Source organism: Lepidochelys olivacea (assembly GCF_965140295.1).
Source record: "Lepidochelys olivacea isolate rLepOli2 genome assembly, chromosome: 4".
NCBI classification, from domain to species: Eukaryota; Metazoa; Chordata; order Testudines; family Cheloniidae; genus Lepidochelys; species Lepidochelys olivacea.
The window spans coordinates 19,270,969-19,296,630 of NC_140414.1; the positions used below are offsets into that span (position 1 = coordinate 19,270,969).

The 25,662-nt window shown below is 41.7% G+C and overlaps 1 protein-coding gene across 3 annotated transcripts in view; it reads right to left on the bottom strand.

Annotated features, from left to right (window-relative positions):
- Positions 1–25,662, bottom strand: part of MOB1B (MOB kinase activator 1B) — a gene marked incomplete at its 5' end in the record, with an annotated part of 84,192 nt that overhangs the window by 50,063 nt on the left and 8,467 nt on the right. Inside the window, one exon of one of the 3 annotated variants that reach the window (XM_084626344.1) lies at positions 25,183–25,265. The exons of 1 other annotated variant lie outside the window; for it this stretch is intronic. In XM_084626344.1, the coding sequence (XP_084482470.1) occupies positions 25,183–25,196 (14 nt within the window). Of the gene's footprint in view, positions 1–24,587; positions 24,665–25,182; positions 25,266–25,662 lie in introns of those variants that run through there. One more of the 3 variants, XM_084626343.1, reaches the window with a different exon arrangement.

Genomic DNA, 25,662 nt, shown 5'->3' on the forward strand with positions numbered 1-25,662 from the left:
GATCCCGGCAGTCTATAGCACACCCCAAGCACTATCCCAGGGGAGGCTCTAATAGTTTTCTTCCCCAATTTAATTTTTGCCCAGACGGACTCAGTCATATCCATTTCATCGCTTCTTATTTCTTTACATTCTATCTCATCATTGATATACAGTGCTACTCCACCACCTTTACCTTTATTTCAGTCTTTCCTAAACAGCACATACCCTTCAATACCTGTAGTCCAGTCATAGAATCATAGAATATCAGGGTTGGAAGGGACCTCAGGAGGTCATCTAGTCCAACCCCCTGCTCAAAAGCAGGACCAATCCCCAATTAAATCATCCCAGCCAGGGCATTGTCAAGCCTGACCTTAAAAACTTCTAAGGAAGGAGATTCCACCACCTCCCTAGGCAACGCATTCCAGTGTTTCACCACCCTCCTAGTGAAAAAGTTTTTCCTAATATCCAACCTAAACCTCCCCCACTGCAACTTGAGACCATTACTCCTTGTCCTGTCCTCTTCCACCACTGAGAATAGTCTAGAACCATCCTCTCTGGAACCACCTCTCAGGTAGTTGAAAGCAGCTATCAAATCCCCCCTCATTCTTCTCTTCCGCAGACTAAACAATCCCAGTTCCCTCAGCCTCTCCTCATAAGTCATGTGTTCCAGACCCCTAATCATTTTTGTTGCCCTTCGCTGGACTTTTTCCAATTTATCCACATCCTTCATGACTACTATTCCACCATGTTTCTGTTATCCCTATATTATCTGGTTTCACTTCCTGCACCAGTAGCTCTAGTTCCTCCATTTTGTTACCTAGGCTTCTCGCATTAGTGTACAAACATCTTAATTTTTGCTGTTTGGCCTCACTCACATTCTGTACCCTATTAGGCACGGTCATTTTACTACCAGTATAACCTGTTAGACTTGTATCTACACTGCCCTTCCTCCTACCCATGTCTATAGTCATTAGAGAGTATCAGGAAGCAATTCACAACCAAATATTACAAATTGTTGGATCTCTGTTACTAAAAGATCCTCTGGCAAACCTCCTACAGTTTCCTAGCAGAAAGAATTACATTCAAAGAAATGAAGACTTAATCTCTGATCAACTAGTAGCCACCGGACTAGAAGTAGCCTCTCACTGGAAAGAGAAATAGTCCAAAACTATAGAAATGGTTCCAAAAACTATGGGAGGATGTTGTTTTATGGAAAAATTAACACATCAGTTACATACCCAGCAAAACAGAGGCCAAACAGATGGTTAGATATTTGGTCACCATTTATTCAATATTCAAAGTATAGCTGTCTGCAGAAACACAGCACCCTGTCCAATTTTCTTGAATATTAACATTACATAGACAATGCAAGTAGAATCAGTAGTTTCACTCAATTTGATAAAATCCACAGAAACAACACATCCTGGATGATATAAAGAGGCTCACTCTAATATGGTTCTCAACTTTCACATAGCAAGCCTCTGAGTGCGACTCCCCCTTATAAATTAAAAAGGCTTTTTTTATATTTAACACTATTATAAATGCTGGAAGCTAAGCAGAGGCTGACAGCTCTCGACACCCACATAATAACCTCAATCCCCAGTTTGAGAACCCCTGTTTACTGTGTTAAATAGAGAGATTTGATTTTATTAACATGAAATCTCTCTTTAAACAAAGCTATTGTTTCTTATATTTACATGGCAGTGATTTGTAAACTTCTAAAACTTCCTAAATAAATCGTTGTTGAAAAGGAACATCAACTTAAGTGGCCAAACGTGACCTAAAATATACAACATACATTTTTAAAAGTTTTGAATACATTTGAGGGGTCCTGCAATTGATCTTCTTTCACTTCCTCTCTGCATGCTGAAGCCCCGCCCCCTGTTCAGGTAGATTCCTACAGCACAATGGGAAGAGGCCAGTGGGAGCAGCAGGATCTGAAGAGGCAGCAGCCTTTAACAAACATCACAGGAGAGTGGAAGGCGAATCAGCTGTCTCCCCGACCCCTCTAAGAATCTGGGGCAACTCTGGGAAATGGGGGGGGGGAATCCCACCCCCCAAAGACTGGGGGGGACAACTGGGAGTCAGACAGGGCCACCTATGCACACCTAATAACCCACCCACATGATGGGGCTAACACACACACACAAAGACATGAATTGTAATATGTTGTAGGTTTTCCTTTTTGGGTAAAACTATTATTTATAAATAGCTGAGAAAATTAAGCCACAAAAAATGAGAGTGATACTTACATTTCATTTCAATGGAACAAGTGTGAGAAGAGCAACTATTTCACCCCAAATCTTTCTGTAGTCTAGTATTATTTTTAATTCAGCATGTAGCTCCTGACCAAAAGCAGGGCTCTAGTTCTGTTACTGTCTGACTGGGAAAAGAGCAGACGGGGAAGGATTTAGAGTTTCTGGAAATTGGACCTCTCGCTGAGTCTCAAAGCCTTCTTAGACTCACTGTGCTCGTAAAGGACCATACAGCACTGCTATTGAGGAATGACTTCCTCAATCCTTGGCGAGGCCAGAGAGAGAGAGAGAGCACCTGATCACCTCAGACATGGACAGTAACGCACATTTTTGCCCCCTCTAGATTTGTAGTACCACACACGAGTTGGGACTGGCTGTGTGAATCACTCAAACTCCAGCTGGGATAAAATGATGCTGTCTACCTTCTGGGCAAAAAGTGAGACTGATGAAAGCATGACACCTGTACTATGCTTATTACACTGCTTGTGGATCCAGATCCCAAAGAAATTATTTTTATTGCAATGGCAAGCTTGGCAGCAAGTGCTGCTTGATTCACAGATTCTACATGCAACGATCTCACCACACATTAAGTCAGCAATGTAAATGATGTGGATTAAAAAGAAGATTCATGTAATATTTCGTGAGGACAAAGCCCCATGAGTAACATGACATAGTCCTTGCACAAGTCTCTTTCATTCAACCCCCACAGCAGCACCGCCATACGTCAGCCTTTACTATAAACTGTAACAGCTCCACAGCCACTCAGTCTGTTCTCAACGTCCTGGGTCAGTACACTGACTGAAGGCAATGAAGACAGTCTACTACAAGTCTCAGATGTCAAGATGAATATTCAGTGTAAAATCTGCCCACAGTTTTACCAAACAGACAAACTGGACAGCGGGAAGCAGAGCACTCAGTGAGCATACTATGGCAAAGGCAACAGCAGTTTTGTTATTTCATTTGTTTCTGAATTATCACAGTTTCAAGGGTAAGGTCTGTCTGTTGCTGGAAAGAAGTTCCCGATATAATCCAAAGGATTTAAAAAAAAAGTCGTTTGTGACTACTTTGCTGAAGAACCATCCTTGAAAATTAAGAACTGATAAGACTGGTTGAATACATGCACAGACCAAATGAACAATGTGCAAGACATGAAAAATGGCTGAACAAAGAATAGCCATAGGCTCCATCTTTCGTATTAGTCTCCAAATACAAAGTGTCTGACTAATTTGAAGCCTATCCTCCATCCGTTTTGGCTGCTGGAAGCACTATTGCCAACCCACGCATTCAAAATGGATGAGTCAGGTTACAAGACCCCATGAGATTTTACAAATATAATACATTTTGGGCTCCTAATTTGCTGTTTGTTCCTTCAGGGTACACTCAGATGACATTTTCAAGCTTTTCTCTACAACCATGAAGTCTAGAAATGTGTTTTATTTTAAAAAATGAAAGATGGGATTCTTCCATAATCTCCTCTCTATATGTGCTGGGTTTTTATGTAAAACATCAAATATTGCAAGACATGGAAAAATTGCAAGTATCAACAACACTGCAGAAGGGGTATTCTCTCTCTCTCTCTGTGTTCCTGTTTCCTAACCTAGGATTTTCCAGGCTGCTCAGAGAGGAGGTAGGGCCTGTGCTAATCTACCCAGCCTCTGTTTTTTAAGGCACTAAAAACTGTTTGTCTGTAGACCCGTGAAGTTAGCACAGTACTGGTTTACACTCAGTTCATGTTTGGAAGGTTTTCACCACAACTATCAGGGACATAAAATCCTATTTTGTGTGGTGACCATGAAAAAGAGATGGGTGTAGTAAATGCTTAGATTCTGTGTAAACTGATAGCTCTCACTTGGAAAACCTTCCTACCTGGACAACATGTGGGGTTCCTCAGACATCTGCCACTATATCTCCATCCTGAGCAATATTAATAAATGCTGCTTGCTAACACAGCACATTTCTACCAAAAGCAGAGAATTTTATACCACACAATGAGGAAAGTATATATCAGTCCCATTTCACAGGACACTGAAGTACAGAGAGGTTAAGTGATCCTACCAATATCACACAGATTAAAGTAGCAAAGCCTGGAAAATAACTCAGATTTCCGAACTCCCATATTTGGACCACTAGAATAGACTCTGGGATAGCCCCTATGATATTCCAGGCCTGGACTTTCTAATGAAGAGACACTCCCATTTGCATCAAGCTGTACAGTAGTTTTCAGAGTAGCAATATACATTTGGGCCTGGGTTGCAAAATCCCAAGTCATTTTCACCTGTAACCCAATCAGAATTTGAATCCAGGTCTTCAAAGATGACAAATTAATAGCCTACAGTACTCTCTTACTACTCTCCTAAATTATTTAGAAAAAACAGAGCATATGCATGGCCATTTTATTCTGCTTCCAGTCTCAGTACTAAATGTCAGTTTTACTTCCTTCTGTTTCCCATCAAGCAGTGGCATTAAACTGATGAGGCATACAGATATAAGATACATGCCAAGAAAAAAAAGCCAATGGAAACTTTTGATTTATGACAAAGCTGTCAAAAACACATCCCAATATTTTGGAGAAGGGGCTTGAGAAGGGGAACATCTGTGGAAGTGAACAGAATGCCATACTATGCAAGTTACAGACAAGTTCACCTAGACATCCCTTCCATTCACCACTGTTTGTTGTTTTTAGATTAATGTAATTCAAGAGTAAATGCTTTTTTATTCTAAACTGCAACTGGCAAAAATCTGGTATTAATTTTTAATCCCTTGTATCCATCATCCTTCCTATTACACACACCTCTGGATACAGTCTATTTGTTATTTATTGTTTCACCTGCCATAAAATAAAATGGCAACTGCAAGCCCTTTGATAAATGTCTTGAAAAGCTGCCATTTCATAGAATCATATAATATCAGGGTTGGAAGGGACCTCAGGAGGTCATCTAGTCCAACTCCCTTAGCTGCTAATATCTGGTATAAATGTAACCATTGTACCTAAAGTAAAATACGGAGCTCTAGACTTTAAATAATAATTTGTTTGGAGGATGGAAGATGTGCTGTTCCTCTCCTCAAGGCTAATAACATAGTATTCTTAACTAGAGACAGCAGCAACCAGAGTTTTCAACAATCTCTTCATTCAGGAATGCCTTTTACCCTTTCATGTGAGGTGCACACCTACTGTACACCAAGGCTTCAACCAGTTGTTGAGGTTACCAAAGACTTGAATCAGCTTGCACCTCTTCCTCATTCCCAATTATTTCCCTAGGACTTGTTAAATTTTACAACCCACGCAACGAGATTCAATATTTTCCCCATAGACAGGTCCACCCCGTTGTAGTAGTGTTATTCAGTGAGCCTTCTGGCTAATCCTCAAGAATAACTGTGTGATACTCAGTGAAAATACTGATTTGGCTTCCAAACATTTTCAGACAAACTCATCCACACTGTATTTCATTCACAGCTCCTGCACACTTCAAAATAAGACAGCTTTCCAAATTTTCATTTGAAATGCTTCCTTGAGATTCTGCTGTTTGACCCTACTGTACCAGGAAGGGAGCTTCATTTCCCGGTTCAAGCACTCGCTCTTGCCCACTTTAAACTGAAGACAATGCACGACCACACCTTCCTTTCTGGCTTGGTGCCCAAGACCTAGGTCAAGGAGGAATGTTACAGTAAGCAACCTGAAAAAAGGCTGGTCAGGATAATGAGAGAGTGTGTGTGTATTTAGCAATTCCTACTTCCCAGTTCCAGCCTGTTCAACTCCTGCGTACACTTTGAAGTGAGCCAAAATGCTGCCAACGTTTGCAATTTTATTGAAAGTCTCCGGTGTTTTTCTTCAAGTCCCAACTCCTCAAAGTCATGTGATTCTGAAAACCACCAATTTCAATGAGAGTGATTCAATGAGAGAGACGTTAGTTTCTAGCCATCGTGATTGCTAAGAAAAACTTGAATATGTTAACTCTAAAGCCTCAAAAATTATGAGGCAAATAAAAAGAACCCCACATTTATAATTTTTGAGCCAATTATGATTTTTTGAACACTTGGGGTTGGCAACCCTGGCAAAGTAACAGATGTTATTTGTTATGGAAGCTCTTCTTAAATTTTTTGATGTAAAGCAAACCCCAAGTCTAGAATTCATCTAGCAGAAATTTAATGAACATACAAATGTCAGAAAAAGCATTCCTGTGTTAGACAGAAAAAGGCACAGGTGTTGTCTTTAATATTGTGTTACTGAACAGTTTATCTTAAACCAGGGAAGGAGGATGGCTTTGTGGTTAAGGAACTGTACTGGGATTTAGGAGATCTAGGTTCAACTCCTGGCTTGGCCATATGCTTCCTATGCAGCAAGTCACTTAGGCTATATCTACACTACAAGCTAGGGGTGTGATTTCCCTTGCTCATGTACATATACCCGCGCTAGCTCTCAATGAGCTAGTCCAACAGCAGTGCATCCATGCTAGCATGGGCAGCGGCAACAGACAAGTGCATACCTGACAAGGTATGTACTTGACACGGCTCATAATGCTGCTACCATGGCTACACTGCTATTTATGTTTGTGCTTGCTCATGGAGAGTTAGTGTGAACATGTATAAGCAGGGGACTCAGACTCCCTAGGTTGTAGCGTAAGATGTAGCCTTAGTCTCTGTGCCTGTTTTCTAACCTGCATAAGGAGGATTATACTTCCCCTACTTCTCAGAATATTGTCATCAATATTTGTGATGTTCACAGTTACTATGGTGATGGGAGGTCACAAGTACCTAGTCACAGTTGTGGTATGAATAGGAATTTATAGGGTTTGCTGCAGCATTTCTCCACAGTGCAATGCAAACAAAGTGTGGCTTCTAAACCAGGAAATAGGCAAAAGTTTGATATGCTTACACCCTGAAATAAATGCACCCAAGTTTTTACATGTGATCACTGAATGCACTTTTGACCTCTGGGGAACCTTCAGAGAGCAATGCAAGTCAGAGCTGGAATCACTGGATACTACTGTACCAAGTTCCACACACTGTAAAACACAGCTGAACTGACTCCCAGAAGAGCCTACTGGTTGTGAAAGTGGCTTAACTTTATAAAGCTTTGTCCATAATAGCACAAACAGCAGCACTGAAAAAGGGGGAGTGAAGAGAAAGTGTAGCTGACAGGATGATTCATTTATTACTTGATAACAACAGACTATGCTACAGCTTTACAATGAAACCAGCAACAACCTGTTCATTAATTAACACAAACTATACAAAGCCTAACAGCCAAGGGACAGCCTGTGTGCCACAAGCAGCCTTCAACAACAGCAGTCAGTAGTGAATAAAGCCTTTAAACAGTGCAGGTCTCTACACAGCAAATATTGCAGCAGCAGAGCACTTCGTAAACGGCTTCCTGGTGCTCCTGTTGTCACAGATTAAAAAGAGAGACAGGAGATAGATCAATCACAATGCGGAGATGAAGTTTCCTTTTGGCACAACACACACTGAAGAACTACAATAGACCAAGAAGTCAAAGAGTTGGCTGGGTGCCATATCAGGAAGAGAGCAAGGGGCCCCTGAAACTGCTCTAGCAGCCAAAGCGATTCAAGCCTCCCACAGACTTTAGCTCTTGCAGGTACAGAAGGTAGGGTTTATGCTGCCCTTCTCACCCACAACAAATTCATCTACAATTCAAAATATCATATACAAATAAACAAACATATTTCCCTGTATTCTGAAGGAAGGGAAGAAGAGAAAAATAATCTGTGTTGAGCAACAAGTGCTCTAGGTGGAAGCAAATAACTGGTTGCAGAAGTACAAGTTTAATCATCCAGAGTAGGGGGGGGAAGGAGAATATTTTTAACTGGTTACAGGAAACAAATTTCTTACAGTACTTCTATTACCAATATCTTATAGATTCAGAGTAGTTGGAAAAAGAAGAAACCTGTCACCTAGTCCCTCTCCCTGCTAGGACAGGATTGTTCCTTACAGTAAATTTCCTAGGGTTTTGTCTAGTCTGAGCCAAACTGAGAAGTTCCAAGTGATGAGGATTCCAGTTTCCCTAGCTGTGTTATTCCACAGCTAATTAAATCTCACTGTCAGGAAGTTTCTCTCTTAGCTGCAGACTCTTACTCTTAGTCATAACCTTAAATATATCACACTGAGTCTCTAAGCATCTTTGATGTTTAAGTCTACACAATTATAAAAGATGCAATATTTCCTACATCCCTGTAGTTGTTTTCCAGGCTATAGGTATCTTACTCTTTTACACTTTCCTCATAAGTCAACATCTCCAGCCTCTTCTCTGAATTCCCTTCAGTTTGTCCATATCTTTCTGGTAACAATGTCCACCACTGAATTCATTATTACAGGTACAGAAATAGCAAATATGGGAGAATCAACTGACAGTTTATTTGGCCTTTCAAAAAGTCTTTCACAAAGTCCCTCACAAGAAGCTATTCAGGAAACTTTACTACACATCTTTCTAATTCAATTTTATCTAGCACACTTACTTCTAAGTCCCTTTTTATTACTCCTCTATACTTATTGATATGTGCAATTCCTCCCAGTCTACAAGCATGTTGATGAAAATCATGTATGCTCTGGAAGAGGGGGGACACTAGAAAGTGTTAAGTAAGACTACTCCTACCACTGACCCTTCACTAGCTCACTAGACACCTCTTGCCCCAACTCAAAGAACTTCTGTTTGCCACTACTTTTTCTTTAGAGACTTTCAGACAGTTTTAAAAATGACCTGGAATAACTTTTTCAAAGATAGTTTAAATTAATTTTTCAATTAAATCTGTGAGACAGTTCCAAATTCTTTCTAGAATCTAAATATATCTATTGCAGTCCCTTCCACTAAGTCTATTATAAAAAGCAAATCAAGTTTGTCGGGCATAATTTCTTAATTACAAACTCCATGTTTCTTGTTATTCATTTCACTACTCTCTAGATGTCCAGTGACTTTTCACTTGGTATTTTTCCTCATTTTACTACAAATAGAAATTAGACTTCTAAGAAGTTAAATTGCCAGGATCGATCTTTACTTATCTGAAAACAAATTTTAAAAATCAATACTTTGCTTTCTTGAAGATTTCCATGATTTTTCAAATAGAATGGTCAGTGGTCCAATAAATTTGTTGGACCATTTCCTTAATATCCTAGGATGTATAAGATACATTGGACCACTTGGTTAAGCTCATATTTTTCAAGTATTCATTTACCTATTCTAAAATTGATAGTAACTTTTTTATTTTTAAATATATGAACAGAGTTTGCCTTCCTAGTCTACTGTTCAAACTTTGATATTTTTCTTGGACAGATGTAAAGAAGGAGTTCAACATCTCAACTATCTGACTCACTAATTTAATTCTACTTATACTTAATGGGGCTACTTTCTCCCTAGTATTACTTTTTCCACTTACTATGTTTGCACAGGTCCATAGTTCTTTTCACTAGCATTAACGTGCTTTTAAAAAAGTCACAGGGCAAACTCAAAACAAGAGTTAAATTTTCACCGAGTTTTATTTTCAAAATTACTTAGAGGGAAAGAGTTTGATGATATTTGCTTCCTTGACAACTTGTAGGTACTAAAATAGTCAGAACCAGGTCCCTCCCTCATTTCACTGAAAAGGTTCCAAAAATTAAAAGTTAAAACACAGTCAAGTTTTTCCACCACAAGCATCTGGGCACGCAAACATGGCAGAGGACTCTGGGAACCACTCAGTAATGTCTGAATATGCTAAACAAATCAGCCAAGGACAGTTAAGCAATAAATCATTCAGATTTCTGTGAAGCCCATCTTTCCCTAAACATAAAATCTGGCCTTAAAAAAGAAATTGGAATACTTTAATATTTCTACTGTACTTGAATGTAAAGTACATTCCCCTTTACAGAAGCGGAGCACAATATAGTTGTAAATATCACACCATCAGAAAAGCTCCATATGCCACTGAGAAAGATTCCAAGTGCACCCTGCAGCAAGAATGAAAACTAAGGCCGTACACCTTGCAATTTACGCAATAGCAGACTAAGGAAAAGTAGAGCCCTTCAACAGAACAGTATTTTTATAATGTTAACAAATGCCAAAAACACGCTCAGTACTGTGTACAATATGGAAGAAAACAGTCTCAGCTCTGCAGATTATGCCGTCTAAATCAGGGATCTAAACTCAAATCAACATGAGGGCCACATGAGGACTAGTACATTGGCCAGAGGGCCGCATCACTGAAACCTTTTCATTCAAAGATACAAAAGCCACCCCCACACTCTGAGCAGGGGGTTGGACTAGATGACCTCCTAGGTCCCTTCCAACCCTGATATTCTATGATTCTAGGACTCTGCCCCCAGCCCTGCCCCGACTCCACCCCTATCCATGAGGCCCCTTCTCTGCCCCTATTCCAACCCCTTCCCCAAATCCCTGCCTCAGCCCTGTCTCTTCTCCACATCCTCCCCTGAGCATGCCACGTCCCTGCTCCTCCCCCTCCCTCCTGGAAAGTCCTAAGTGCTAGGAGGTAGGCGGAGGGGCGGGGACGCGGTGCACTGGGGGAGGGAAGGGGGAAGGCAGGTGGGGAGGGGAGCTTGGCTGCCGGTGGAGTTGGCGCCTATGGCGGGCTGCAGGAAATACTCCACGGGCCGTGTGTTTGAGACCCGTGGTCTAAATATTAGACAGCAGTCTGTTAGATTTGTCACATACAAGTTAAACACACAGAACAGAAAGTATAGAAAGAAGGTCTAGGCTGCTTGGGGGATTATAATGTCAATATGCTTTCAGAAATCTTGACATAGGAAGGTCCTATAGAAGAAGTTAGTTCTGAAGAGATTAAAGTGTAGAGAGGGAGGACACTTGGCAAAAGTTTGGAAAGGCATTCCATGCAAGAGTAGCATGGGTGAAGTAACAAGAGGGACAGGCAATCAGGAAGACGGAGAGATACGAGCATGTGCACAGACATGTAGGGGATCTGAGAGGATGAGGAACTTGCACTTAATGCAATGGTAAGCATGAGACAGTGGAGCATTACAAAGAAGGCAGTAATTTGGTGGGGCCATGGGATGAAGGACAAATGGGTACAGATACGACAGACAGGACAACACACATTGTGATATACCAGGGCCCACAAGAAATCAGACATGAAGATTATAAATCACCGTTACTGATGATAAAGTTATGTAGATTCCAAAAGAAATTTAAAAAAAAACACAAAACCCAAAACACCAAGCCCACTTTTGATACCAAGTCTGACTACAACTACACAATAGCTATGAGAAACATTAAGAAAGGAATAAAGTTTGCATGTCATATACAGACTCATATCGGTCTAGACTAGATGATTAACAAGACTTTCCCATTTTTGATTTCTCAGTGCTGCAGTGTTCACTACAATACTTTTCTCCCCATTCTTTATCCAGTCAAGGTGAAAATGTTTCATACAACAGGCTTCTTTCTATCTCTTCCATTGAGAGACTATTCTATAATTACACAGATCTCATCAATAAGAAATTTCCTGGTATTCAAGCCAAACTATTCTTAATGTCACTTCATTATTTCTAGTTATATCCCTTTGCAGCCTAACTAATCTCTTTGTGATGATATTATCCTTCAATTCTATTTAGATACAACATAATGGAGGGCAAGAAGCATGGATTTTCAGAACCCAAACTGTACACAAATTCTTGAAGTTAATTAATTAAAGAGCAAATTAGAAACAGCAAACAAAACTGGATTTAAGGAACTGATTTGATATTGTGAGTGCACAAAAAACAACTGTAACTGATCAGCACTTTTTTGAAAAACACTTTGTGAATGGCTAAGGTAAATCCAACCAGAGACAGAGATGGCTGACCTGCAGGGGCAGAGTTTCTTTTGTTCCCATGCTATCTAGATAGTTTAGAAATGGGGTTCAAAGCTTTATTTTTTTAAAGATATCAATAAGAAATAGTTAAGCGATTTGCAAAAAAGAGATGCATTTCACAAAGGGTCACACTATTAAATACATGTTTGTAATTCTACCTCTTTCTATAAGGTAAATAAAACTGGCTGATGATACAAACGTGGAAAACCAGAAAAAGTAGTCCAAACATCGTGTAGAAACATGAAGGTATACACTTAGGTATATCTACACTACAGCAGCACAGCTATGCCTCGGTAGGACTGTGGTGTAGATGCATCCTACATTGACAGAAAAAAAACTTTCCAGCAATGTAGAAAATCCATCTCTCCGAAAAGTAGTAGGTAGGTCAATGGACAAATTCTTCTGTCAACCTAGCTGTGTCTACAGTAGGGGGTTAGGTTGACCTAACTACATTGCATAGGCCAGGGGTGGCCAACCTGGGGCTCCGGAGCCGCATGCAGCTCTTCAGAGGTTAATATGCGGCTCCTTGTCTAGGCATCGATTCCGGGGCTGGAGCTACAGGGGCCAACTTTCCAATGTGCCGGGGGGCGCTCACTGCTCAACCCCCTGCTCTGCTCCAGCCCTGCCCCCACTCCACCCCTTCCCGCCCCCTCCCCGAGCCTGCCGTGCCCTCGCTCCTCCTCCTCCCCCTCCCGAGCCTCCCGCATGCCACGAAACAGCTGATCGGGAGGTGCGGGGGAGGGAGGGGGCTTCATTACATAATCCTCAATATTTAATGCAATATGTACCAGATTTCATATCACGATATAACTAATGTCAGCTAAAATTGCTTGACTCCTGCAAAGAAGTATCATATATAGCTAAAACGAAAATACAGATGCCTGAACAGGTGTTACCTACTATCGTTACAACTCACAAGACAACAGAAAAGAGACTAAGAGCATGGCTACACTTGCAGATGTAGAGCGCTGTGAGTTAAACCCGCCTTCGGACAGCGCAGTAGGGAAAGCGCTGCAGTCTGTCCAAATTGACAGCTGACAGCGCACTGGCGTGGCCACATTTGCGGCACTTGCAGCAGCATTGGGAGCGGTGCATTATGGGCAGCTATCCCACAGAGCACCTCTTCCCATTCTGGTGCTGTGGCTTGTGGGAAGGGGGCAGAGGGGCATTCTGGGCCCTGTCCCAACACCCTGTGATGCAGGTGTGATGAAGGGCAACCAAAATAACTCAGAGAGAGGGGACGAAGCTATAATGTTTAGAGTAAAGAGAACCAAGACGGGATGGGATCACAGTAAGTATATAAATGGACAGATGCTAAATGGCAGCTGTGGACTGTAAGAAAGGGGGAGAGAGAGACTAACCAGAGGATAAACAAGTGAGGCAGAAATGTCTTCGCACAAAAGACAGACAGAAATTTGGAACCAGAAACAGTTCAAGAGGAAACAAGAGACTTTTTTTGTGGGGGAAGGGAAGAATGCCTACAGCCTTCTAGATATTTGAAGTTTTATTGAAGTGATATAAGTCAATGTATTTAAGGTCAAGACTTAATAGACCAAAAGGCTCTTAATGGCCACATTTTTTCCTCCAAGTGGAGAGGGAATGGGAGAAGAGCGTGGAAGCCATTCACTTCTGAATCACAAAAAATTCACTGCTTCTAAACATTTAGAGACACAGTCTCAGGGGGAAAAGTACTTTTACATTAATTAATTACAAAAGAATGGGGGTTTTGTCTTTGTGCATTTGAGACAATGATTTTGAACCATGAAAAAATGATGAACTGCTCAGTCAATTCACACATTTAGATGGAAAGAAAAGCCACCACGTGAACAGAGCACCACCGAAATGTGTAACATAAAGCTGAGAGCTACAGAACATGGCACAGAATTAGAGACTCAACCCACTACTGGAAGCAATACTTCCAGTCATTTAAAATATAATTTCTGGTAGAGATGATGTAACATGTGAGAGTGGAACTGTGAGACTGCTAACAATTTAGGAGAATTCTAATCAGTAAGTTAACTATTATATTCACAAGAACAGAATGATATACTAGTATCCAAGTCAGTGCTGCAGGGAGTTCCCTTTCTGTCGCCATCACCATCGCTCATCCTGGTCTCGAACATGTCGGACCTGAGCTGAGGGCCCCACCTGGGTGAGCTCAACACCCAGGGCCGTTGGCTGCAGCACGATCTTGCCTTCCATATCAACATCAGGGAGCTCAAGGCAGTGTGCCGGGCCTCTGAGGTGTTCTTGCCCCACCTGAAAGGCAAGGTGGTGCAGGTCCTCATGGATAATACAGCGGCAATTTATTACATCAACAGGCAGGGTGGCGCCAGGTCGTCAGCCCTGTGTCGGGAGGCACTCAGCCTCTGGGACTTCTGCATGCTATGCGGCATGCCATCCATCTGGTGGTCGCCCACCTTCCCGGAACGAAGAATGTCCTGGCAGATCACCTCATCAGCATCTTCTCATCTCACCACGACTGGTCCCTCCATCCAGAGGTGGTCAGTCTTATCTTCCAAAGGCGGGGGACTCCCCAGATGGACCTATTTGCGTCCAGATGGAACAGGAAGTGCCACATATACTATTCCTTGCACAGCAGAGACAAGTAATTCCTAGTGGACACCTTCCTGATTCCATGGTCGGGAGCGCTGATATACGCCTTTCCGCTGGTGCCATTTGTCCACAGGGTCCTGCTCAAGGCAAAGCAAGACAAAGTATCTCTCATCCTCATAGCCCTGGCGTGGCCTTGCCAGCACTGGTTTGGCATGCTGCTGAGTCTTTCGGTGGCCGACCCGCTGCAGTTACCTCTTAGGCTAGATCTGCTGTCCCAGAACCACAGCAACCTGCCGCACCTGATGGCGTGGCTACTGTGTGGCTAAGTACTGATGAGCAGGAGTGCTCAGCTGCAATCCATGGTGGAATCTCCTTCCTTAGAAGTTTTTAAGGTCAGGCTTGACAAAGCCCTGGCTGGGATGATTTAGTTGGGGATTGTTCCTGCTTTGAGCAGGGGGTTGGACTAGATGACCTCCTGAGGTCCCTTCCAACCCTGATATTCTATGATTCTATCAGGATGATGTTCTGAACGCTTTAGCAACAGGAGCTACTCCTGCCCCTCCAGCAAAACTAATAGCAGCTCTGTGGTACTAAGAGACTGCAGTGCTACTTTGTAAACAGAGGTGGGGAATTCAGAAAAAAATATCTAAATGGAGTGGGGGGAAAGGGAGAAGTAAGGTCAAGTTTCTCTGAAGTGGGGTTTGAAGCATCCACCACGTGTCTCTAGATCCTCACCCTCTAGCTCTTCCTTCCCTTCTACCACACCTCTGTTCCCACTTCCAGAGTCCCTGCATAGACCTTAATGTGTTCTGGATGCACCTGATATGTCAACATGGGAGTGCTGCTCGGCCAGCCTTGGGAAAGTGAATGCATCAAGACAGTTATGCTGAAAAATGGGCTCGTCAGTCTAGCAGAGAAAGGTGTAACATGAGCCAATTACTGGAAGTTGAAGCTAGACAAATTCAGACCGGAAATAAGGGATAGATTTTTAACTGAGAGTAATTAATCATTGGAACAACTTATCAAGGGTCATGGTGGATTCTACATCACTGACGATTTTTAAATCAAGATTGAATGTTTCTCCAGAAGACGTGCTCTAGGAATTATTTTGGTGCAAGTTCCATGGTCTGTTTTTACAGGAAGTCAGACTAAGTGATCACAATGGTCCCTTTTGGTGTTGGAATCTATTAATGAAAAAGCAGGTCATATGAAAAGCACCTCCTGTAGAAAAGTGAAATGAACAGAAGATCCATCTTGTAATCAGTTATATCTAAACTGGTCCATACTCAAAATGCCTGGACACACACAGTTTGAGAAAATTCAGTCAGAATCACTGGATGTTACTATAATACTTCAGAGTATATCTCTATAGGAGTAATCTCATTTTTAACGTTCAGTGTATTTCTTTGTGAAAAGATGAGTCATACAAAGGGTTTACTCAGGAAGAGCTCCCACTGGAGTCAGTGAGAAAAGTAAGAAGGACCAAAAGAACTCTCATCCACACTTTCAAAGGAGTTTTTAGATTTTTTCAGCTACCTTTTGATAGCTCAGTCTCTGCTGACTTAGAGCAGAGGATAATACTCAGCATGATGATACAAATGCATTCTAGTAGTCCTCCTCCAACGGTACTAGCAGTGTCATGAAACAGATGACCTAGAGCAACTCTAACCAGTTATGTGTTATTGCCACAAAAGCAAAACCAGGTACAGAGCACGCAATGTCAAGCCAAATGATGATTCTACAAGATGTTTCTAGATGGCTATGTAAAAAAAAAAAAACCATGAGAAAGCAAAGCTAAACACTGGATTCATGCAATCCCACTCAATTTAAATTTAATGGGAAGAAAATAAAAGATGGTCTGTAGAATGTGACAAAGGAATATTCCTCATTGTCATAAAGGGATTCTGCAACAACTGAGTCAATGTGACTGATGACCTTCCTTGCTCTAATCCTCTGACAGTAAAGTTTCTCATACAGTTACATCTCATTTTTTCAGCAAGCTCACTGTTTCCCAGACTTAGTAGGAACGTTTTGGTTAATTAAGCAATAAGACATGCCAAAGCATATGTTGCAGTTTATTTAATTTGCCAGTAAAATTTCCTATTAATATCTACAGTACCACAGTATTTCCTATTGTATACTACTGCAGAGCTAAGATAGACTAATAAAAATAGCCTTCTAGTTTTTCCTTTTTAAAATAAAATCAAGAGAGGTTTTATTTCCCTAGTTAAGTTTCATTTATTTACTTTTGCGTAAAGTTGAGTACTGAGGCTGCAAGTTAAATACTAATGGAAACAACAATAATCTAGTGCCAAGGGAGGATAAGTAGAAGGTCTAATCATGTAACGGATAAAATTGCAGAGATTTGCTAATATAGACAAGCAGTTTCATGAACATATCTGATTTCTGTCAATGTACCAGGACATCACCATGTTTATGAAGCTTTAAAAAAGTAACATTTGCAACAACAGTTAATATATAATCACTTTCCAATACCCATCTTCATCCTTTTGCAAACAGGGGACAAAAAATTGTACCTCTGGTGTCTTGTTACCACAATCTCCTGTAGGATGGTACAGTTCTAAATTCAAGGACTCAGCACAGTCTTATCAAAAACACGTATGATGTACTTTCAAAAGAAATATTATTAAAGGATCAAAATAAACAACGTTGCACACAGAAATCTTGCCTCTGAAAGTGGTCAGGGTTCTGTTCTTATTTTCATTTTACAACTATAATAACTAGTAGTATAGGCTCAGAAAAATAAACATCAAGGGGAAATTAGAAGTATGAAACAATTTTGGCATAAAAGGACACATTTTGGAAGTAATTAAGATGCAGTAGTTATTGTGGTGGTGAACATGTAAGAAATCTCCACAATGAACTATGTTATTTCTTTGTCAATGTCTTTGTTTGTTTTTTAAACTAATGCTTCTTTTACACACCGCACCCGGCATAAATAAATAAAAAAAATGTCCAACCGCAGTATCCATTCAGTCCTTCATTTATGTATCTCAGAAGATAAAATGTTATGTACAGAAGTCTTTCAGATGTGATCTCTGGACTTTAAAATTCATTGCAACATCACTAGTATCATGGAGTTTTAAAGTCATCCCCATAATTCTACCACTCCCAGGGTAGTACTATTTCATCTCGTAGCTGGGAGCTCAAATGAGCATACCACACATGATTTGGCTCTAATAATCTGAAGGAGAAGCAGCAATAGCTCAAGCATGGTAGGCACACACCTATTTGGGGGTGGGAAAAGACCCTACAGTTCTTTGTAAGAGCATATGGGGTTCCCTGCATCAGGAGGTATTTCAGTTCTTATTTTGATTCAACAAATGGGGTAGGAGTAGTGGCACTGATGAAGGAGAAAGTCTGTCCCAGTAGCCCAGAGCTTGGGAGCAACCCTGTGATAAGGCAGTGTATGTGTAATACTGAAGAAAAGTTTTCTAGAACTTTTCTGAGTTCCCAAGGGATCATAAAGGGAAAAATAAAGCAACAAGCATTTTAAAAAAAGAAAAGGAGTACTTGTGGCACCTTAGAGTCTAACCAATTTATTTGAGCATAAGCTTTCGTGAGCTACAGCTCACTTCATCAGATGCATACTGTGGAAAGTGTAGATCTTTTTATATATACACAAAGCATGAAAAAAATACCTCCTCCCACCCCACTCTCCTGCTGCTAATAACTTATCTAAAGTGATCACTCTCCTTACAATGTGTGTGATAATCAAGTTGGGCCATTTCCAACACAAATCCAGGTTTTCTCACACACACACCCCCCAACACACACACACAAACCCACTCTCCTGCTGGTAATAGCTTATCTAAAGTGACCACTCTCCTTACAATGTGTATGTTAATCAAGGTGGGCCATTTCCAGCACAAATCCAGGGTTTAACAAGAACGTCTGGGGGGGGGGGTAGGAAAAAACAAGGGGAAATAGGTTACCTTGCATAATGACTTAGCCACTCCCAGTCTCTATTCAAGTCTAAGTTAATAGTATCAAATTTGCAAATGAATTCCAATTCAACAGTTTCTCGCTGGAGTCCGGATTTGAAGTTTTTTTGTTGTAATATCGCAACTTTCATGTCTGTAATCGCGTGACCAGAGAGATTGAAGTGTTTTCCGACTGGTTTATGAATGTTATAATTCTTGACATCTGATTTGTGTCCATTTATTCTTTTACATAGAGACTGTCCAGTTTGACCAATGTACATGGCAGAGGGGCATTGCTGGCACATGATGGCATATATCACATTGGTGGATGTGCAGGTGAACGAGCCTCTGATAGTGTGGCTGATGTTATTGGGGGGGTGTGTCATAAATGTAAAGGGAAGGGTAAACCCCTTTAAAATCCCTCCTGGCCAGAGGAAAAATCCTCTCACCTGTAAAGGGTTAAGAAGCTAAAGGTAACCTCGCTGGCACCTGACCAAAATGACCAATGAGGAGACAAGATACTTTCAAAAGCTGGGAGAAGGGAGAGAAACAAAGGGTCTGTGTCTGTTGGTATGCTGCTTTGCCAGGGATAGAACAGGAATGGAGTCTTAGAACTTTTAGTAAGTGATCTAGCTAGGTATGCGTTAGATTATGATTTCCTTAAATGGCTGAGAAAAGAATTGTGCTGAACAGAATGACTATTTCTGTTTGTGTGTCTTTTTTGTAACTTAAGGTTTTGCCTAGAGGGATTCTCTATGTTTTGAATCTAAATTACCCTGTAAGGTACCTACCATCCTGATTTTACAGGGGTGATTCCTTTACTCCTATTTACTTCTATTTCTATTAAAAGTCTTCTTGTAAGAAAACTGAATGCTTTTTCATTGTTCTCAGATCCAAGGGTTTGGGTCTGTGGTCACCTATGCAAATTGGTGAGGATTTTTACCAAACCTTTCCCAGGAAGTGGGGTGCAAAGGTTGGGAGGATTTTTGGGGGAAAGATGTGTCCAAACTACGTTTCCCAGTAAACCCAGTTAGAGTTTGGTGGTGGCAGTGGTTATTCCAAGGACAAAAGATAAAATTAATTTGTACCTTGGGGAAGTTTAACCTAAGCTGGTAAAAGTAAGCTTAGGAGGTTTTCATGCAGGTCCCCACATCTGTACCCTAGAGTTCAGAGTGGGGGAGGAACCTTGACACACGGCTGTTACTCTGAAACCAAGCATTTTAAAAGACATTGTCAAGACAGTCTGATAATTGCAAAATAAATTATATTAAAGATGGGGCAACTAGGAAAATGGGGGTTTTCATTTAGGCTTTAGTACTGTGTTCAGTATTTGGGTTTCCGACAGCTTTCAAAGAAGGGATCACAAAGAGATATAAAGTGAAAGACCCGAGCTGCCAGCATGGGAGCAAATCCTTGGACTCTGACCCTTTGAAAATAGGAGCTGAACAGAAGTGATGAGTACTTTTAGCTACACCATTTGAAAATACTTTGTTTAAATAATGTTAAACAGATTTTTGGTAAGACTATATATTTAAACAGCCAATTATCTTTATAATTACTAAAAATCCTTGTTGTGAAATTAAGTGTCACAAACTGGTTCCATAAACCATAGCCTCAAGAGGGATTATTAGGACTCTTTGGATGACATTGTGGCATATGGAACCAGTTGTGACACTTTACTTTCACAAAAAGAAAAGGAGGACTTGTGGCACCTTAGAGACTAACCAATTTATTAGAGCATAAGCTTTCGTGAGCTACTCTGAAACCTGTCTTTACTTTCACAGTAAGTAAGGTTTACTTGAGACCTGGCACTGCTGCCACCAGGGCTTGGAAAATTCCCTTGCATATGGTGAGTAGGACGCTGTCCCAGCTAAGTTTCATTAGCTTCAGCAAAATCTAAACTCTCAGGAGTTTCAGTTTTTAAAAAAAGGAAGTTTCTAGCACCTTACAGTTGCAAAGAAAACCTTCGAAATACACACAGAATGTAATCAACATGAGTGTCCTTCAGAGTCTGCACACAGTCCAATGCCTTTACTGTAGCTCTGAGGTCTCCCAAACTGTAGCAGAGTGTAAACTGAACAGATGGTGGCTTTTCACAACTGTTATTGGAAACCGGATGAGCACCTATGAAACTGACCAGAATCAGGACAGTTTCATTCTGCAGTACCTTAGGAATCCTACAAGAAGCATCACTGGGAAGGATCCCCCAACAATAGAGGTTAGGGACAGATAAAGTAGTGGAAACTCCTCCCTCCCCCCCCCCAATTGCAGCAGCCAGGACACTAGAGTGGGAAGAGGAAAGAGAGAGAGAGATTATTGTAGGGAGCAAAACAACAACAGACTGGCTTGACTTCTGGCAAAGCTGAGAAAAGTAGAGAATAGCCAGACAGTTCTTCAAGAGCATTGAGTGGGCTAGAGGAGGCACAAAAGACAGTTCTTGTCAGTCAAGAAAATTATCTAAAGTATATCTATTCTGTAGTTTATGATTTTTATAGTTCTGATTTTGAAGTGGACCTGCAAGAAGTAGTGAAGGGAGGAAGGTGGGAAAAGAGCAGGCACACATTTCTTTTCTGGCCTTCATATGTATAAATCTGACTTTTGTAGATTTAAAAACAAAAATGTCAGGTCTTATTTTAACATCACGAAGAAACAAAAAACAATATTGAAAGAAGCACATTTTTCCCTTTGTTTACAGGTCACCTTCACACTGATGTTTATTGGGAGACTGCTTATGTAAATTTTACCAGTAAATAATGCATATATCTCAACAAATATAAACTCACAGAAATTGTTTCCTACAGCTCTTTTTCGCCAGAAATCTGCATGTGACAATTCTGACTGCTCATTTTAATAAAAAATTAAAAAATATGAAACTCTATATTGGCCTTAAGGATGGGGGATTACATAATCTTAAAGGTACACAACTGTTGGATAATAAAAAATTTAGGATCCTGAATTATGTCAGGGATTTTTATTAAAAATCATTTTTTGATGTAGCTTCTTTGCTAGGGCAGTTTTAGTAATTCAGGATAGCAGTAGCAAGTTGCCAGATGGTACGCCTACAGAACTATCTTTAATTTCTTCCTTGGAGATGCAGACTATGATTTCTGCAACTCTGCTGTAATTTCCTTTTGAAAGGAATCTGTCAAACTGAATTTTTTGGAACTTAACTTTTTTATTTTTTACCCAGCTTTTGATAGCACGACCTGTTAAAGAGTATATTCCATATCTTTTTTTTTTTGCTCCCATATAGATGTTTGCAAGGATCTTTTCAATGTGGGAAATATTGATTATACAGTAAAAGTGACAACCTACAACATTTCTGTTAAATACAAGCAGTAAATAAAACATTTTTTAAAATTCATTAACTTCTCTCAATGATAACATTAGATATTATTTTGATAATAGTAGGTACACTTTTATTTTAAAAGAAATGCTATTTTCAAGTTGAAAATGTCCCCTTGAATTCTTCGCACATAGGTAGATAAAACTGAGCAAATGCACTCCATGCTGACCACTAACTAACCCTATCAAAAGAATGGAATAATCATGGTATGATAAATGGAAATTGAGAATATTCTCCACATTTCAGGAGGCACTCAGCACCCGGCATGATTGGGCCCCATAAGAACACAACTGCTGTGTTATTTGGAAACTCAGTTGACAAGGAGAACGTATGATTTTATCTTGTGCTTCCATGGCAAATTGGAGAATTATAGCATTTAATGAAGATATAACCTGCACTTGTATAGAGGATTGGTACATCACCATATGGTACACCTAACAGAAGCATCTTTATAAAACCTTCATAATGAAACTGCACCAGATAAATATAAAAATGTGTACCCAGTTGGAAAATAAGAAGAGAGCACTGTATGATTGGACTGGAGAAAGGGGGGGAAGGAGGGGAAAACACTTTGTTACCTGCAGCAGCAATTAAGCCTTCTCCTGAAGCTATGTCTAAAAAAGTGTGTTTATTTTGCAGCCTAAAAAGTGAATGAGATATTGAATATGTAAACATGTTCATGTGTTACATAAGATTTTGTTTTTGATGGGTGTAATCAGGATAATAAAAGATAATTTGAGGGAGGGAAGAAATTGAGGAGACATAACACTAACCATTTTTACGAAGATGCTTGAAATATCAAAAATGCTTGAAATATCTACTTGCCAGTAGGAAGCTGAAAGCTAGGCGGGGAAGAAAACAGGGCATCCATTTCTGCTGAATTTAAACTTTAAAAAAACATTTAAATGTCTAGACCTTAAGATCTAAAAGAAACTCTTTCAATTATAACCAAATGCAGTCTGTCCTCCTGAGTCGGCAGACAGCTCCAGTACCTTTGCTGCTGTTCCTGGCTTTGCTGAGCAGCAACAGAAACAGGCACTGAAGTTATTCATACAGGAAGTTGACCCTGACCAATGGAGGCTAGGAGGAAATGACAGAGTAGCAGAGACCTGCTTCACCCCATTCCAAAAGCCAGGAGGCTCTGGAAAAGGAGAAGAGACAGAAAGTTTATCTTTCTCTTTCAGCAGCCAGAGAAAGTAGAGCTTCACATTTTTCTGACACCAATTAGCCTGGGGCCATGGATTATGAAACCAACCCCCCACTCTCAGACACACACCAGAATCCAAGGACAGCATTCTGGTGTCACCCACCCTCTTTCACAGCAGCTTGGGATGGTGGAAGAGGGGAACAGCTAAGCTTCGAACCAGGACAGCGCCCCTGCCACCCAATAATCTTTTGTATCTACCACTGACTAGCAACCTTGGTCATTCAGCTGGTAGGTATCTACCAATTCTACCCTGGACTAAGATACTGCATCTGCAATTTCAGATGAATTGGGTTGGTTTTGGCAAACTTAACCAATGTAATGACTAGGTTTATAAAAAGAAGCTAATAACAATCTTAATTACAGAGAGAATAGTGTCTCTCCATGATGAGAGTCACTACTACTCCAGTTCCCAAGAGGAAAGCATCTCCTCCCATGCTCTTCAGAATCAGGCCAACCATACAGGCATCTAACAGTTATCAATATAAGCCTTCACCACCTTTCAGATACCACGCCACTAGTCCAGCAAAGACTTATGTATGTGCTTAATTTTAAGCACCAGTAGGTTTTGTAAACTCCATTTAGGCCCCAGTTTAACTATTAAATGCTATCTTTTTCAGCTGTGTAATTCCACCCCCTCCTCCTTTGGAGTGCATCTCAGTTTAGTTAATAGGTCACTGAACTGGTTTACACTAATTGTCTTAAGTACCTTCTTTCCACTCCCAAGGGGAGAAACAAGGATCATTCAGTTCCACTCTAGTCTATGAAGCTGAATAGCAAAACATAGGTATTACATGTGTCTGATTTGTCACTAATTCCTATAGGATCTTTGTATCCTTGCAGTAAACAATTGCCTTTTCATTATCATCCATCCAGTCAGCACCTTCTTACCTACCTGGCTTGCTATATTTATAGCAGATGAAAGGTAGTCATCTGCACAAGGAATATCTGAATCCTTAATTAACTTTTAATTCCTAATGTTTTATTAGGCTGAATAGACTACATTAACACATCAGCCAAAATACCTCATGTTAAAAGGTTTTTGCTGCACATATTTTTAGTTAGTTTGAAAAGAAAAAGTCTAACTTAGTACCTACCTTGTGTTTCCCTCTGCAGATTTTTTATGAACATTGGCCTACTTCCATATTACCCAGTTGAGCAAATTCAGAATAGTCCTTGCAGAGTAACATTTGAGAAAGTCTCACTTCTCTATATTAATGGAGTGCAGTGATTTATTTCCTGTACCTTTTTTTCCTTTAAACCTTCCCCGCCCTCCCTTTTCATTTTTTTATTTACAAGCTCCAGGAAGGAAATATGCCAACATGTTTCCCTCTATGAAAACAAACTGTGCCCTCTACATGCCCGAGAGAGATTTACAAGGCTGTCCGGTGGTCCCAGTCCCATGTAATCCTGAACTTCTCCTTTTAGAAATCTACCCTTTTAAAAAAATGTTGTTAAAAAAAAACCAAAAAACAAAAAACCAGGACTCACAAGAACCGCTCCTCCCCACTGCCCCAAACCCTCGGGCCGGCGTTAGGAGACATGGAACAGGAACAACAGAACACCATGTTACACCAACACTTGCACGGCGGGTTCAGGGCCAGCCCAGGGAAGGCGGATGGGGATTTCTCAGTGTTATTGTCCAAGATGTCTATTTCTCCGCAGCAGCGGCGGCGGCACGCGCGGCTGGCCTCAGCCAAAACCAGGGGCGACCGCCCTCTGCCCACTTGCATCAAGAGCACCCCCAGGGGCAGAGAGCGCGCCACGGCTCTCCGCCGCCGGGCAGGGCTTTGGGGGAGCGGGAGAGGGGAGCGAAGGGCCGGGGGAAGCGGGTGAGCACAGCCCCTGTGCTGCCGGAGGGACCGGCTCAGGGAGCGGGCTCATGGTGGCTGTGAGGAACCACGAGGGAGGGAGCCTCTGAGCTGCTCCGGTACCGCAGTGGACACGAGCCGGGTCTGCATGGGAGAAAGGGGAGGAAGGGGGGGGGCTCCAGGGGAAAGAAGCAGAGACGGGGGGCGGGGGGGGGTCCCCCGTCCCAAGGGCCAGCGGCCGGGGGTGGGGGCAGCACGAGCCCGGCGCTACTCACAACAAGAAGCTCATGGCGCAGGCGGCGGCGGCGCGGGACCAGCGAGTGGCTCCGCTCTCGGCTCCCAACGGCAGCGGCCGGCGCAGGGGGGGCGGAGGAGAGCGCGGGGCGGGGCGCGGAGAGCCGGGGCCTCCCTCCGCCGCCGCCGCTGCCGCTGCCCGTAGAGTTCCTCCGTCCCCGCTGCTTCAGGACCCCCCCACCACACACACACACCCCCACACACACCGTGACATTGCCCCCAAACACCCCCTCCTCAAACACCGCCCCCAGCATCCCTGCCGCCCCCCAAAACCACCTCCCACGGCCTCCCCCACGCTCCCTCCCAACTCTTCCCCCACTGCCCACCAAAACCACCCACCCCTGCCTCCGCCAAACCCCACATACCACCCCCAGCACTAACCCGGCCCCAACACCTCCTCCCCAAACATGCCCACAGCGCCCCACTGCCTCCCCTGTATGCTGCACCCCCTCTCCAAACAC